At 33.2% G+C, this 16181-nt stretch overlaps 1 protein-coding gene across 1 annotated transcript; it reads right to left on the bottom strand.

Annotated features, from left to right (window-relative positions):
* Positions 1–387: 387 nt before the first annotated feature.
* Positions 388–15390, bottom strand: LOC123531012 (multidrug resistance-associated protein 1-like). Its single transcript, XM_053517508.1, has 31 exons — positions 15253–15390; positions 14720–14902; positions 14425–14532; positions 13738–13866; positions 13258–13371; positions 12865–12926; positions 12512–12649; positions 12105–12239; positions 11486–11663; positions 10928–11248; positions 10572–10709; positions 10123–10351; positions 9775–9841; positions 9194–9320; positions 8761–8937; positions 8380–8547; positions 8026–8218; positions 7534–7626; positions 7247–7313; positions 6537–6777; positions 6014–6251; positions 5490–5634; positions 4853–5018; positions 4366–4565; positions 3901–4027; positions 3569–3670; positions 3171–3314; positions 2663–2821; positions 2117–2283; positions 1153–1347; positions 388–731 (listed from the first exon to the last, which is right to left on the bottom strand). Exons 1-31 carry the CDS (start codon positions 15283–15285, stop codon positions 620–622), a joined length of 4656 nt encoding a protein of 1551 aa, XP_053373483.1. The 5' UTR covers positions 15286–15390; the 3' UTR covers positions 388–619.
* Positions 15391–16181: the final 791 nt, after the last annotated feature.

Below are 16181 nucleotides of genomic sequence, written 5' to 3'. Positions count from 1 at the left end.
ATCTGCAAATGTCCACATGATGATTTCAGAGCTCAATATATAATATGTAAAGTAATGTTCTTTTTCAGCCTATAGGAATAAACTTTGTTGAATAGAGCCTGTTCATAAGAGATAATTAAATGTGTAACACCTCTCACTTCCACTGACACAGGCTGCTTAACCGGAATTCTATTATATCAATATGATAGTAAAATTAAATGCTCCCAATGTAATGATCACAAAGAACCAGACCGGGGAGAGATTTTAAGCTACCACACTTAAAACATAAGGCGGAAACGTGAGAAGCAGCAGAACGGAGATGCTTTAAACACTTTATGCAAATCACGTATGTTAACCGGTTCTTTGAAATTAATTAAAACAATAAAGAGAAATTTTGTTACAGTTTTTATTTCATATTGCAGTATAAAAATTAAAATACGTACATATCGGTAAATGGTATGACTGTTGTAGCTATGATGGTGTGACTGTAAATGACATTTATCAGTGCCAATGTAAAAATAACAAACAACATGTATATACAAAATAACGTTGTTGACACTTAAATCACTCAAAATATTCCGCGTCATTCCTCACACCACAGACGGCAAGTTGTTGGACGAAGAAAATATTTATAAATCTATCAAACTAGACCAGCATCTTTTGCCATACTATAGAACGAAGAATTCTTGTTTTCAAGTAGTATCTTAGGACTGTCAAATTCTTTAATCTCTCCATGCTCCAATACCAAAATTCTGAAATGGAAACGAAATGTTTTAAGTTAAGTGTTTTGATAGGAAATGATAAGAACAGCCTGGTGATAATTGCATCGTAATTTTCGAAGCAAACAAATCGTAATTACAAGATATTGATAAATAGTGTAAATTATACTAGAAAGTGGAATTTGTAGCATGGAAAATGCAAATTGCGCTTAAAATATCAATGCAATGTATAATAATGTTATACATTTTCATAATTGTGTATAATTTCCAATTTTGCCACCAATTCAAGAATATATCCTTATTGTATTTAAATATATATATTGCCTTAAACAGAAAATATTATATTGGATTTTTTAATTTACAAATATACCAGATGGTTAAATTTAACGATCATGTGACGATTCTTATACCGGCTTATATACCTCAATATAATAAAAAAATAGCAATTAATTACCTGTCATAATCTATAATTGTGTTTAATCTGTGGGCAATGGTCAATACAGTACAGTCTTTGAACTCCATTTTGATCGTGTTTTGTATTAATTCATCCGTTTTCATATCTACCGCCGCCGTCGCCTCGTCCAGTACCAGAATGCTGCTCTTTCGTAATAAACTCCGAGCTAAACAGATAAGCTGACGTTGGCCCATGCTGAAATTGACATAAATATGAATAATATACCACTTGGCTAAATATGATTCAAATAGATGTAAATGTATACGAATCATAATGAATATATGTAAACTTCAGAACCCGTTCTATATTTCAGTATGTTTAATTTAAAATTTAATAAACATTTGATTAAATAAATACAGTACAGTACAGTATGATTTTCTTAGTGTAAGCTCTTTATCTGTTATATCGTTCAAGTATAGCTATATGTACAGTATGATTTTCTTAGTGTAAGCTCTTTATCTGTTATATCGTTCAAGTATAGCTATATGTATATTCATTATACCAATTAATGAGCAGTTATGTAAAATGAATGACATCGCGAGTCTTATAAGCGACCGAGGTTCAACAAAACTTGACTGTGGTATTGGAGTTCTGTCAGATCGGAAACGGTCATCCATATAATATGTGATAGGTGTCATCAGGTGGTTGGAGGTGCATTTTGGTCATTTTGTCTTAAAGTTTTGTGCCTGATATTAACACGTTTTAACCGCGTAAACGATAAAATAGATTGAAATGATATACGCGGTGTTACTGGCAACAGCTCCGTATGTGCAAAACATCGCCTAAATTATCACATTGGCAACAAGGCGTCTCGTGATTTTTTTCTTTTCCGAGGTCTCCTTGTCCCATGCTCACAGGATCGATGGCTAAGGTTACGGGATGGCCGGCCCTGGAATGTGTTGGAGGCTCTCAAAAATCACATGGACATTGCTTTTACTTTATTGTTACAGTGACTTGCACTTACCTGAGGTTTTGTCCTCCCTCACCACAGTCATAACTGAGTTTATCCGGAAGTGTGTCAATGAACGTTTTAAGATGGGCATGTTCAAGTGCTGTAAAGATTTCTTCATCAGTGTGGGTATCAAGCGGGTCAAGATTATTTTTCAAAGTACCGGAGAATAAAACAGGTTCCTGAAATTGCAAGAAATACATTTTAATTTAGGAAAAAGCCATGAAAGAAATTGTACTGGCGTCATGCAAATTAATCTATCTAGATGAATCATATTTTTCCAACCTGAGAAAGTGTTTCCATTTGCTAGTAAATATAAATAAAACAAATAGTGATTAGGGGTCTCCTGCTTAAAATTCTTATGTGTAGTCAATGAAATGAGCGGACATGCTATCTACTAACTTCTTTTCGGACTTTTGATGTGGTTAAAATGAAGAACTATCTAACTGAAAATGATATTCTGACCAGTATGACAACACACTTTTGGCTATGACATATTGTTTCTTCATCAGAATGTATATATTGCAAGAGAACATTTGAAAATTCTCATTATTAAAATACCTGTGGTAATATAGTTAAGTTTGATCTTAAATCAAAGAGTCCCAGCTCACTGATGTCATATTTGTCAATGCGTATGTTTCCTTCAGCTGGTTCAACGAGACGGAACAACCCCAATGTCAAGGAACTCTTGCCCGCTCCAGTGCGACCTACTATTCCAACCTAAAATATTAAAAATAATACATGTATAACAATTACATATTTTATGTTAGCGCTTTCGGGTCGGAGCTAGGGCTTAAACCCTCAATGTGACAGCGACATCATCTATGCGACATAACAAATACATTTGAATAAATATAGTAGGTATTATTCCGTCGGCGCAATTATTACAGTATGAAAAGGAAATCATTTAAAACACTGGTCTGTGAAATCGAATGCTCAAATCGAACTGTGACGTTTTCAGAATTTATGATCTACTTAAAAGGAAGGAAAAAGCCATGCTTTTGTCAGAGATGATCATCCAAGAATTGATTTTTTTCAAAAATAATCTAAACATCACTGATCTATTTACCTTTTCACCTGGTTTAACGCTGACGTTGACGTTTTTAAGTACAAGATCAAGACCTTCCCTATACCTTAGGGAGTAGTTACAGATATCGACTTCTCCACTCTCTGGCCAGGACTTTTCTGGAACTGCTGGTGTATGGAGAGGTGCCTAGTGTTAATATAAAAAAGTTTATAAATGTTTATAAATCTATCAGTATGCATACCTTCAGAAAAATCGTACTTTAGTTGACATACCATTTACACTGACGGATAACTTAGAGGGTTTAATAGTCGCTAAGATTATTCAAATAAGGGTTTAATTAATTCAAACATTTTGCAAAGAATTTATAACAAAACTTTCAGTTAACCTTCAATGGAACACTACACAATTATTTCTACATAAATATTATACATGTTTTCTACCTCTTGTTTGATGGAAGAGTACTGGCCAATGCGTTCAATAGAGACCACGTCCTTCTCTAACTCTCCAGATACTCGCACAAATCCCTCTAAAGATCCGTTTAGCTGGTAATAAAATCAAAACGATACGCTTAATAGATTTATAAAAAAGACACCTGTCACAAGAAAAAGTTTACAGTAAAAGCGACTTAATAAAGCTGCTTCACTATTGATAAGTAATAACGGTTCCAATACAGACTGTGACATATACACTTTAACTTGTGATTTAATTCCAACATGTTAAGTAAGTATCACCTTATATGTTGCAAGGACAGATAATGAAAACAAATAAATACCTGGAAAACGTAGGTAATTGCCATTCCAATCAGAGCCCCACTCAGATATTCCCGTTCTTGGATGGCGAAGTACGTTGTCGCAGCAAAACAAAATATGTTCATCAAAATAAGACGTACGTTCATCCACCTGAAATATACCGAATGTTGAAATAAATTACATGAAATAGATTGCATTATGCTGATCGGTTAACAGACAAGCATTCTTTTCAGACAATAGAGAAATGATTTTGGATGCAGCTAATGCGGCTTAATTGTCTTATGATTCCATGCTTTTAAGGTTTCCAGATATGATAAATAGTGTGTAAAAAGCACACATTTATTTGACCCGGTAATATTAAATGCAGAGATAATGAGACAGATAAAAACAATGCAGCTCAAACATTTTTGTTCGAATAACATTTTCATGTATTCCGCGTTAAAGGATCATCAGCTGCCAAAAGAAAGAAACGGGCCGAATATGCATACCTATCTACTGTTCGGTTGTGGAAACTTGTTTCACATGTATCGGTAACCTTTCTTGAAGATTGCAAAGCAAAGTCCTTTTGCATACCAAATGCCCGGATCACGTGCACCCCGTTTAAACTTTCAGTGAAATGACTATGGACTGGCGTTCCTCTTTTCGATTCTATACGACTGAGTTGGCGTCTTATCGGTACAAATCGTTTCTAAAATCAAAAGGAAACAAACATAATTGCTTAAGTAGCCTTGTAGATTGTTCTAACATCGTAAAAGTCATTAATCATTACAATTTACTCCACCATTAAAGCTGAAAACTTTTTTCATTATGACCTTAGTTTTAAGCACATCCTCAATAGCAAATATTTATTGGTAGAGGTTATTGTACAGGTATACAGAAAATTCTCGACAAGTTAAAAGACTAATTTATACATGTAACAAATAAATGACACAGGCTTTATTAACAGAATAGAATAAAGACTAGTCTAGTAATTACCTGAATTTCATTATAAACTACAGCAATTGGTATAACCATTATGATGAATTTTGGTAAAGACATCATTATAACGACAAACACACTGATGAGTCCGATAATACAGTGAAGTAAATGATTTGTATGACCAGTTATAGCACCATCTAAAGGCTCGATATCACCTGAAAACCTGAAAATTTGACATTAAGGTAAGACTGTTTTAACATAATTATATCACTCAGATCAAACAATATAAATTTAAGCGATTTTCTCAAATAATTTTGAACTGAGAATGTTTAACTAAATTTGCATTACCTAGGAACAAACTGTATGGAATGAATAAGTTATATTGCACACGAAGCGGAAAATTCAAAAGTTACCTCGCAGGCACTGTAAAGCTTTGCTTTATGTGACCAGTATTTTTACAGTATTTTTAGATTACTTTATTAATTTATACGTTGAAGTATTGCAAATTAATACATTTCTAAAACAAAATAACGGTTTTATAAGCTTAATTAATACTAATAAATGTTAAATATGAGATATATGATTACAACGACATTTCCAGTTTGACGTTTGAGTTTGAATAACTTCTTTTGCAATCGTATTTGAACTGTTCTAAGATGCGTTCATAGAAAATTTAGAATACATGGTAATATACCTATGTACAATTCTTCCAACAGGTGTAGTGTCAAAGAAAGACATTGGACCACGGAGAAGATTCTGCAACATTTTCTCATGAAGAACTTTAGCAGCTCGCAATACGCCTAGTGCCATTAAAGCTTCTTGTGATATATTGGCGACGCCTGAAAGAATGTTTGAATTGATGACAATCATAGTGAAATGTTTACTTAGTTAAATAGAAACCACATTATCTTTCAATGTTGAAACGCACCATACAAGATAGTGCAAGATTACATTTAAACAATCGAGCTAAAATAAATTAGTATAACTAAATGAGATTATAAACCGTATATTCCCTTGTTAACGGTCCCATGCGGGCGTTTTGTTTCTGAAAAAGGCCTTATGTTTTGGAAGGGGCGGGCTGTTTGGATGTTTCTGTTTCTTATTAACATTTTCACAGTACATATTGACTATAAGCCGTGGATGTTTATAAATGGGGAAGGTGTTAATTAGTGTTTATAAGGATATATGTATACAAATACAATCATAAATGTAACTCACAGTGAACTAATCCAAACACTGCAAAAAGTTTGATAAAATGCTGGTTTTGTTTGTATCTTTCTTCACTTTCACTTGGAAGAGCTGTTATATTGTTCAGAGACTCATCTTCAGTCCATTCCTTTATCAGCACACTTCGCACGATTTCACATACTTTAAATCCAATGAAACAAATCACAATCGCCACACAAGAAAGAAGTCCTATCGCTTTGAAATACGGTAGGAGGTACTTCAACTGAACCTGTAACAAAACGTCGAGTTGTATACTTGGGAGAGTTTCAAGTATTAAATTTGTCAGTCTTTGATTAATTTAACTCGTACTGAAAAGAATGCAAAATGATTTTATTCAATATTCATAACCGAAACATGTAAATGTGAGGCGTTGAGACCATTTAAAAAATACGGCAATTAAAATGAAAATATACTGAAGTATGGATATGTGACCACAATTTCGTTCGAATCAGAAGACGGTTGAAAGTTAAATGTTAAAAAATGCCGTAGGGGTTAGAATTAAAACTTTAAATACCTCCCCAGTTTCGATTTCTTCATCCTCAATAAGTTTTCCTGTACAGATCTTATCCGATTCCCGTTTGATTCTCTCTTCATTCATTTTCTTCTCATCATCAAACGTTTCTAATCTAACACCTTTCTTCTCCGGTATATGGTCTTGTGTTTCGGTTTCTACGTTGTTGACAACTTGCTTGTCTTCTATTGAAATTGCCCTAGAGATCGACCTTCTGAACAGTTCATGCTTCCTGTCTACTTTTCTATCAGAAATAACAACATGAATACTGTCATGAATTTTCTGTAAGGTTCTGAAATACTTGTTCACATGCTAGATAGGGAATAACTGAGTTAGATTTTACCGTGGAGCGGATTCGAAGAGCGACCAGTTACCTCCTCAAATGAAATAAAGAAACGTTTGAGCTTATTTCATGATTTTCAGTGTTTTTTATTGAAATATATAGATACATCCACTTTTTCAAAAAGTGAGATTCTCAAATGTATAATTTCAAAACAAACAAATATGCTCCATATCTTTGGCTGAAATAGTTAAACACCTTAAGGCATTTATTAGGATATGCAAGGCGGAAAATGTAATTTCTACATTTAACATATGCATTGTTGAGGGAATCCAAACATAAGAATGATCTTTACTGAGTTCACCGCTGTATTATCGTATGAAAACTGGTATAGGTATAAATATTGAAAATAGATCTAGACAATCATAGATACCTCTGTCCGGACGTTGATTCGGATTCAGTAGAGTAGCCGCTATCTGATTCAAAGAACAAATTGTTCACTGAAAAAGGACAAATAAAACAAATAAAAGTGTTTCTAAATGAATATCAATATGAATATATGAAAACTGTTCTAGAAATATTTCTGCAACACATATTTCTCTTTGAATTATTAAATGATAAGGTACTTCAAAATAACGGCATTCTCTTTATATGTCCTGTTAATTATGATATGGTTTTAATGTTTCTTGTTCACTATAACTTGAAAGAATAAACACTTACGCGGAGGTTTACATTTATCTGGTGTTTTTATCAAGTCATATATACGATCATTTGCTGTAGCGTCTATAGTTTCTTCCGTTGATTGTGTAACTTCTACAAAGCAAGTACTTAATGAGAATATAACAACTAGACGAAATTCTGATGTGTGTTCTTTGTTGGACTATTTCCGTTTCCGTGACATATTTTCGGTTTCTTTTTTTCTAATTTGATATAAGTCACAGTATCCTGTCGTTACATAACATGGAATAAATCTGGACTGAAACATCAAATTCACCAATGTTTGTGCCTACCATAAAAAACAGTCCGTAGTAAGTGTGCTCTTTCTTTATAAGCGAGTATAGACTTTAGTTAAATATTTCATATGTGCAGTTCTATGTTTTACAAATTCCCCGTAGATTTTCACAGATCTTTCTGTGTATTAAATGTAGTTTTGACATTTCATATTCTTGGACTTCTATAATAATTCATTATATATTGTAATGTTTTACGAACCTTCAACTCTGTTCTCCTCATCGTCTGAAATGTGTCCGTCATTTTGATATTTCTGCACAAACGTCGCGAAAGCTCCTTCATTACTCATCAGCTGCTGGTATGTACCTGTCTCTGATATTGTTCCATTTTCTACCACAAAAATTTTGTCAACATACGGCAGCCATGTTATGCCGTGTGTAACCAATACTCTCGTCTGAAAACGAAATAAGTAAGATTAATAATGAAAAGATACAGGAAAATCATGACCTCTTTTTGGGCTTGAGAACATTTTTAATTGTTTCTAAACGATACAAGATATTTTTCTAGTCTTTATGTCCTAAGACAACTAACAAGGCAATGATGTATTAGGTTTACCTTGTTTCTCAAGAGGCCTTTCCCGCCAATAACACGATCAAATATATGTTTCCCCACGTGCGCGTCTACAGCAGACAACGGGTCATCTAGCAGATAAATATCAGAGTTGAAATACACAGCTCTAGCCATACTGACACGCTGCTTTTGTCCACCACTTAGGTTGATGCCCTAAAAGAAATAAAAAAAGAAGTTTAAGACTGACCAAATAATCGATTATACAATTACTGAATGCTGCCACGATAAGTTTGAAAAGCTTATTTTTACAAACACCCGCATTTTCAGATAAAGAAGTTGTCTACATCATGTGAATGTTCAACCAATTCTGATAGCAAATACAATCAACTTTCAGGTTTTATACAAAATGAAATTCAATTATCAAACCTTTTCTCCAATCTCTGTTTGATCTTTTCCTGGCAGAATGTCCAAATCTCTTTTCAAAGAACATGCGTCAATGACGTCAGTGTAAGTCTGTTTTCTGTATTTGTTACCAAACAGAACATTATCTCTCAGAGTGTTATTCTGTATCCATGCTTGCTGAGGAACATACGCGACACTTCCCTATATAAAAAATGCAATATTAGTATTGTGCGTACCAAGGCAATGAAATGTAAACACATAACGGAATTTCTTAGTTTATGCACTTCGTTCAGTTATACATTTTCATTATTTTTCTTTATAGAGCCGAGCATATGTTCTTCATAGGAAAACATTAGTTTAGTTCATATAAGTGCCTTAGTGCTAATGCCAGCATTTGCAACAAATATTCATTTCAATGTATTTATTTAGTTAAATTTGTCTTATTTTTGCTACATACATCAACATTAACATGTCCTGTGTCCTTTTCCATCTCTCCCAGGATTGCCGACAGCAATGACGATTTCCCTGATCCTACAGTCCCAACAATTGCTACAAGACTTCCTTTTGGAATCGACATATTTATGCTGGAGCAAAAAGTAGCAAAACTATGAGTACATCTGATCGCTTTTAAGTTCAATGTGATATTACAGTTCCTTATTGCATCAGTTTTTTTTTATTCCATTTCAATGTTTTTATAATGTAAGCTATAGATGTTAAGGGGCATGAGAGGTGTTACCTATTAAAAAACAAGGATAAATATCAAAAAGGAATTAAGTTTCATCTTATGTATAGACTCAACCAAACTAGGTATACTGCATGACTGCGTTCTATGATTTCAAAGGGTCTTCTAACAAGTAGAACATGTTTCTACATATTTACATTGTATCTATTTGTAGATATTGACTATATATTAAACAGGTCATGTTTTCATATATAGATACACGTATATTTTTGTAATAAATGTCCTTTATGGCCTACTCAGGTAGCATTACTAAACTTTCGTTATCAAGTGCATTTATATTTAATAAAGCCACATACCTTTTTAGGCATGGTCCAAGTTTTTCATCCCAAGTAAATGTACCGTCTTCTACCTTAATAGCATCATCTGAAATTCAAAACACAAATATTAAAAGCGGAAACTCACAGGTCGCCAGTTATGACAAAAAAAAAAAGAAAATGATGCAGGCTCTGTTTTCTGAATCAGTAAATGGATGTTAAAGGAAATGCAAGCTATGATTTAGAATAAAAAAAGAGAAAGTGAAACAATCAACGTCTTATTTCCATAACAACAACATAGCATAAAAAATATTAAACATAAATATATGTAAGCCACAATTTCAGTTACGTTTATTTAATGGCAATAATGACATCACAAAAAGAACATACCAAAGCAATTATGTGCCACGATGTCTTCTGGAATTTCATCATTATTCAGGAATTTCTCTACTCTTCTTATGGATACAAAAGACCGAAGAAAGTGACAGACGATGTGTGGCAATGCATTGAACGTGTGTGTCAGCATTCCAAATGTAGCCATGGCTCGGAAGGCAGTCTCGGCAGTAAGCATATGATTCGCATTGATATTAACATACACTCCAAACGTCACCAAGGTCATCTTAAATGTAAAGGACAGCAACAATTTAATTGGTATTTGTACTGAGTAAATATATAATAGCATCGTCCGTCCACATTCTGTTACTTTATTCGCAATATGGCATCCCACAAAAGAATATAAAAATGTGAAAAATATTTCTTTAAAAATGCGATATATCAACAAAACGTTTTCAATCTTCAATATCAAGTTATGAATAATGGTGAGAAAATATCCTTAATACCATGATAGGTGCAAGTCCCCAGCATAAGGATCCGATGAGACCAAATATTCTTTGTTTTCGAAGGATTGATATTTCGTCTTTACGCAGTTCCAATATTTTCTCTCCGAAGGCCATCTCCCAGGCATACAATTTCAAAATCTGAAACGCATATTTATCTGAATCTTACTATTCGTTTACATCAACAATATAACTTAGTAACTGAAAAAATCATGGTTAATTGCAAGCGAACATGGCTGATATAACTCATGTTCATAATTGAAAGTTAGACAAAAACGTAGAAGAAACTGTTGACGGAAAGGTTCGGTTAGAACGTTTGTCACAGTATTCATTTGATTTAACATTTATATATTACTTACCTTGATCCCGTTCATTATTTCCGTCATCAATTTGATTCTTTTATCCTTCTTATTCATGCGAGCTAAATGCGTGTTGTGACCATTTCGTGCCATGAAAACATTTAGAGGCATAACAATGACAAGTACACAAATGCCAGCGACTGCTGCGTAGTCTACGGTGTAATATAGAACTGCAAAGCTGGCCACAAGCTCGAATGGAACGCACCATATCCAAAAGAAGTAAGCAATAAAATGTTGAACTTGACCGACATCCTGACTAAGAACATTGACTATTTCGCCTACGGTGGATTCTGAACGGGCTTTATTCGTCATTCGCATTGACTGAAAGTTTATAAATGCAATTCAGTAATTCTTCTTGACTGTCAACAGAAATGTGCTTCATGTATGCCGTTAATTTCTTTTGTCTAAAAATAAAAGTATCTTTTATAAAATAATTCGTTACTTAAAGACAGTGACACTACATACACAGAAACGAATGTCTCCTTTATTTATACATTATTTATTTCTTAGCCAATCATGGATTTTGTTTCCAGAAGCAAGCTCTTTTCAAGTCATTACCTTTTTGAAAACTGCACTATTTAGACAGACCCTTAGCCTCAGAGCCGTAGATGCACACAAATGTTCCACATAGTTGCCAATGCATTCATCTCCAATAATACATGTGATTCCAGCAATCAGATATACATAGCCTTTCCAACCTGGCTGGCTCATGTCTCCAACAAATGCAACCAGCAACCTGTACAGCATTAATACAATACGCTAAAGTCAATACAAGTCAATTCTTATTTGCTCCAACTGTATTATTTGTCAACAAGGTTTGGATACATAACTGGGACTTTCTCACAAAATTGATATTTCTACATTGAAATGCTTACTTTTTTTCTAATTGCTATATCGTTGCAGAGACAGCCAATACTTTCATAAAATATTATGTTGATATTGCCCGTTTACAGCATCAAGCCAAAGTTACGTCGGAAAGAATATATCAGAAATTGAAGTACTAATACACATTTTAGGCTCTACAAATTGAGGAATATAGACCTTAAAACAATATATCCAATCACATTTACTCATGACATTCTGCAATCAAATAACTCGGTAAATATTTAAAAGTTGTTAATCATTCGTATTTTGAACCATTTTATGGTGACTTTTGTATGTATATCGAAACTCTTACCCAGTGATGAACGGTCTTGACATGATGAAAATTTGTGATGACAGTTTAAGGAGATTTGCTGACAGAAGTATTGGTAAGTTTGCTTTGATAATCACTTCCAATAAGCTTACTTTCTCCTTGTTACTGTTACTCATTCTGAAATCATGATCATGAAGAGTAAAGGAAACTTGCAAATGTAAGCGAACGTTTTGAAAAGTTAATGTATGGTATTTACATTTTTCTTATTGGTCTGCATGCACAGAAAATACGAATGAGATCATTTCTAGTAAATACTTAAAATGTAGGAATAAATCCGAGATAACACCTAAATGTAATCAATGTATTTTATTAAACAAAAAACGAAATAATTATATGTGTGATAGATTAGAACAATTTATATTTCAACTTGATGCATGTAAATAACTCACGTTTCAGATTTTACTTTATTTTGTACCGAAGCCCATGTCTTTTCAAAATTTGGTATGGCTGTTTTTGCGTTTTCGGTAGGCATCATTTCTGATATATCACTGTCAATGATTGGTCGCTGGTAACCCAGACTCATGAATCTGGAAATAAATAATCCTTCTTTTATTAAACAACCACAGACAATATTTAGAAAAATCAAGAAAATTATTTACCGAGCAATACCTCAGATGAACACCCGGATTGTAAGAGTTAACATACTTGTATATGTTCACAAAGGAGAAAAGTGCATTTCAATATGTTGTTATATTATCATTATTTTATATGTCATTATACACATATATGTTTTTACACTTACCCATCAAACCACGTAAACATTAAACGTGAGACGAAAGAAGAACTTGACAATTTACATTCTCTCTGAAAAAACAAAATGATATTCGGCTCTAGTCATGTTTGTGTAGAAATGTGTAATCGAAGAAAGCGAAATGAAATTTTCTGACATTTGGACGCCTGATAATAAAAACGCAGATGCGTGCTTTACGTTAGTTGACAGATGGAAAAGGCCAAAATAATAAAAGTTAATATTATATTTATATCTACAACAATCTTGAGGAGACAGGTGCTTACTTTACTTCAATGTATTCAAAAACTGGTTTTAGAGAATGCATGAGCAAATTCAAAATTTGGTATCAAATGAAAAGAAATCACAGGCTGGAGATCTGAGACAGGTGTCCACAATTAAACTCACCTCTGACATTGAGTCTTTGCTTATGTCAGCAAACCAAGTTAGCACAAATTGAACGACACACAGTGCAAGGTAAGATTTCATCAGTATAATCTCTTCGGACCCTGAGTCGTAGTCCTTAATGAAAAAGAGGACACTTGATATTCTGGTTACATTTGTATATGTATTGCCGTAATTGGTCTGGTATATTGTATAGGTGATTTAGTTCGTATAAATTCTCTCTACTATATATACATATGTTAAAATTTTCTTATTTGCTAGTACAGAAATGATATGAACAAAGAAATTTATCCACTCGAAAACCAAACCTTAATTTTAATTAAAGAGATCGTTATATACATTTCAACTGTAAACTGATATCTCATGTCATTTTAGCGTCCATAGTTCGACGCTAGTATTAAGTCAATAGTCAGTAAACTTATGTTTTACAATATGCTCATTAAAAAGTTTATTTCGTGATAAAAATGTCAATACATCTGGTACCTGTTTTACCATTCTGGAATACATTAATATGGCACCGCACAGTGAGGATAGGAACCAGTAAATAGTCTGTATTCCAGAGGTAACAAATCCTTTCCTTCTTTCACGGTCGATATACCAAATAACCAATAACTGAAAAAGAAGAGGAAAACATTTTCTGTTGACAGTAACCGTTGCTTACCATGAACATAAACCAATAATCACGCGTGTAACATCAGCTATTTATACCCGATAAAACAATTACAGGTATGATTATGGAGCGGACGCAGTGGTTCAGTGGTTGGTTACCAAACCAAGAGATATGAGTTTAAGCCCCGCTCCTCCTTCTAAAATTTACTCCCATTTGGATAAGAGTCCTGTGTATGATTGCTTTACACATGACACGCTGAAAACATGGCGTTTCTGGAATTTGAGCGTCAGCTGTATCTTGTACTATCCTCCAGTCCTACTAACATTACTAACAGTCTTCTGGAGGAGTCGCCCGCATGTGAGTAACCAGTAAGGTACAAACAAAAAGAAATACCAGCTATACAAAAAAAAAAAACATCGACGTCTGATAAACCGTTTAAGTATGTTAAAGGGCTTGTCGCTAGTGTCGCTGTGTAAGCACAATACATTTTACGGCGATACGTTTAAGGAGGATGGTAAATGTCTCTAGGACAAATTTCAAGTATGATATCACAGACATACCAGTGTCACTCCCTCTATCATCTGGTTGATATTACGGGTGTTCCACGCCCCACCATCTGTCTGAGCTATCTGTAGATACCGTACTGATAGCTGTAGTGCGGCTGTACTCTGAAAATAATATATGTTTCAATATAAGTACAACAGTACTTAAACAGTAGTCTCAAATTCACAAAATGGATTTGATATAATTTCACTCTTAAATAAACACATATTAAACAGCGAAATATTATAGATTATGAACATGATAATTATCACTTATTCACAACTATATTTTAAAAACTTTATTGCAACTTACAATTTTTACTATACATTTTCCGCTCCATTGCCGATGAGAATCTTTGTATTGCAGTAATACATACAAGTACAAAGGTGTCGTCAAAATTAACCAAAGACTAGGCACAAGCAATATGATGGTGTCCTGGAAACATTCTGTAAATTCTGGGTATGTCCGATCATTTCCCCATGTCAGATTCGTATCCTTAAAATAAAAGAAAATAGTACTTTTATGCTAAATCTCTTAATATTTAAATGTTTTCTCATAGTACACGTACTGTACTGAAATTTGATAGAAATATCCAGGCGAAATAGTTCAAGTTACAGTTTTTATGAATATATACTTAGTATATATATAAATAATAATAATAATAATGATTGAAAAAATATACAAGGTAATAACAAAAGAACAAAACTCAATATTTAAAAAGTAATACAGCTTTAAAAATCGTCATTTGTGCCATTTTGATTAATAAATTTTATCAACGAATAAATTCATGATAGAACAATTAATATTACAAATAAACAAATGAACGAATGACAGAATTAATTTACCCAGAGTTTATCTGAACATATAACATGCTCCATTTCCTTTTATTTCCTAAGTCAGATTACGATCCTTCTCGTTCTGTCACTTTCAAATTATGAAGATGTTATAGATTTCTTTTCGTATTTATAGTCGTTTGTATCGACCTATTTACCTCTGGTATTCCCCAGCATTAAATCTAATTATACAAATTAATTTGTCATGTTGCAGACCTTCAGAGCTTTATAGGAATTTAAAATCCCCTTTTAGTACAGTTTAGAGTGACTAACTAAAAACGAGACCCCCGTAGTATATGTTCAATACATTAAGACTATTGGGAATATTGATTAGCGATTTTGCTGACCGTAACATAAGAAATTTTAAAATATCTAAATATAGAAATTACAAATCAGATATAGATTGCACAACCTTGGCTTTATCGGACCGTGTTAAAAAACGTCGGTGAGAGGAACAATATAATTATATTTGTTTTGTAGTTACAATAAAACAGTGAAAATGATTTATAAACTGTATAGTCTGTATAGTGTGTTTAAGTGAAACCATTACAGTGTTTTCAAGAGGTATACTGGACCCAAATTTTATATAGGAAAATATGAACAAGTACTGAATATAAAATACAAACGTACGATTGCATGTACAATACAGCTTAAATGTATACTTAACTAGCGAGGTTTTTAACATTATAGACTGTTACTGTTACGAATTAAGCTCAACATATATATATATATAGAATTTCTCTGTTTAATATTTGATGAGGATTTTCAATATTTGAAGACAAAGTATTTTAGTAAATGATCCGCATTTGAAATCGTTAAAATATATGATAATTAACTTGGATAACAGAATCAGTCGGGAAAATTTTGAAGACATGTACATGAATCTGACCTTTTATATGTAAATTTAGATATTGTCGCTGGGAAGGCGAGAGAGGGCTTAA

The sequence above is a fragment of the Mercenaria mercenaria genome, chromosome 11 (genome assembly GCF_021730395.1).
Source record: "Mercenaria mercenaria strain notata chromosome 11, MADL_Memer_1, whole genome shotgun sequence".
NCBI lineage: Eukaryota > Metazoa > Mollusca > Bivalvia > Venerida > Veneridae > Mercenaria > Mercenaria mercenaria.
Note: the sequence above shows the minus strand (reverse complement) of the source record. Positions and strands in the feature narration are given on the sequence as shown.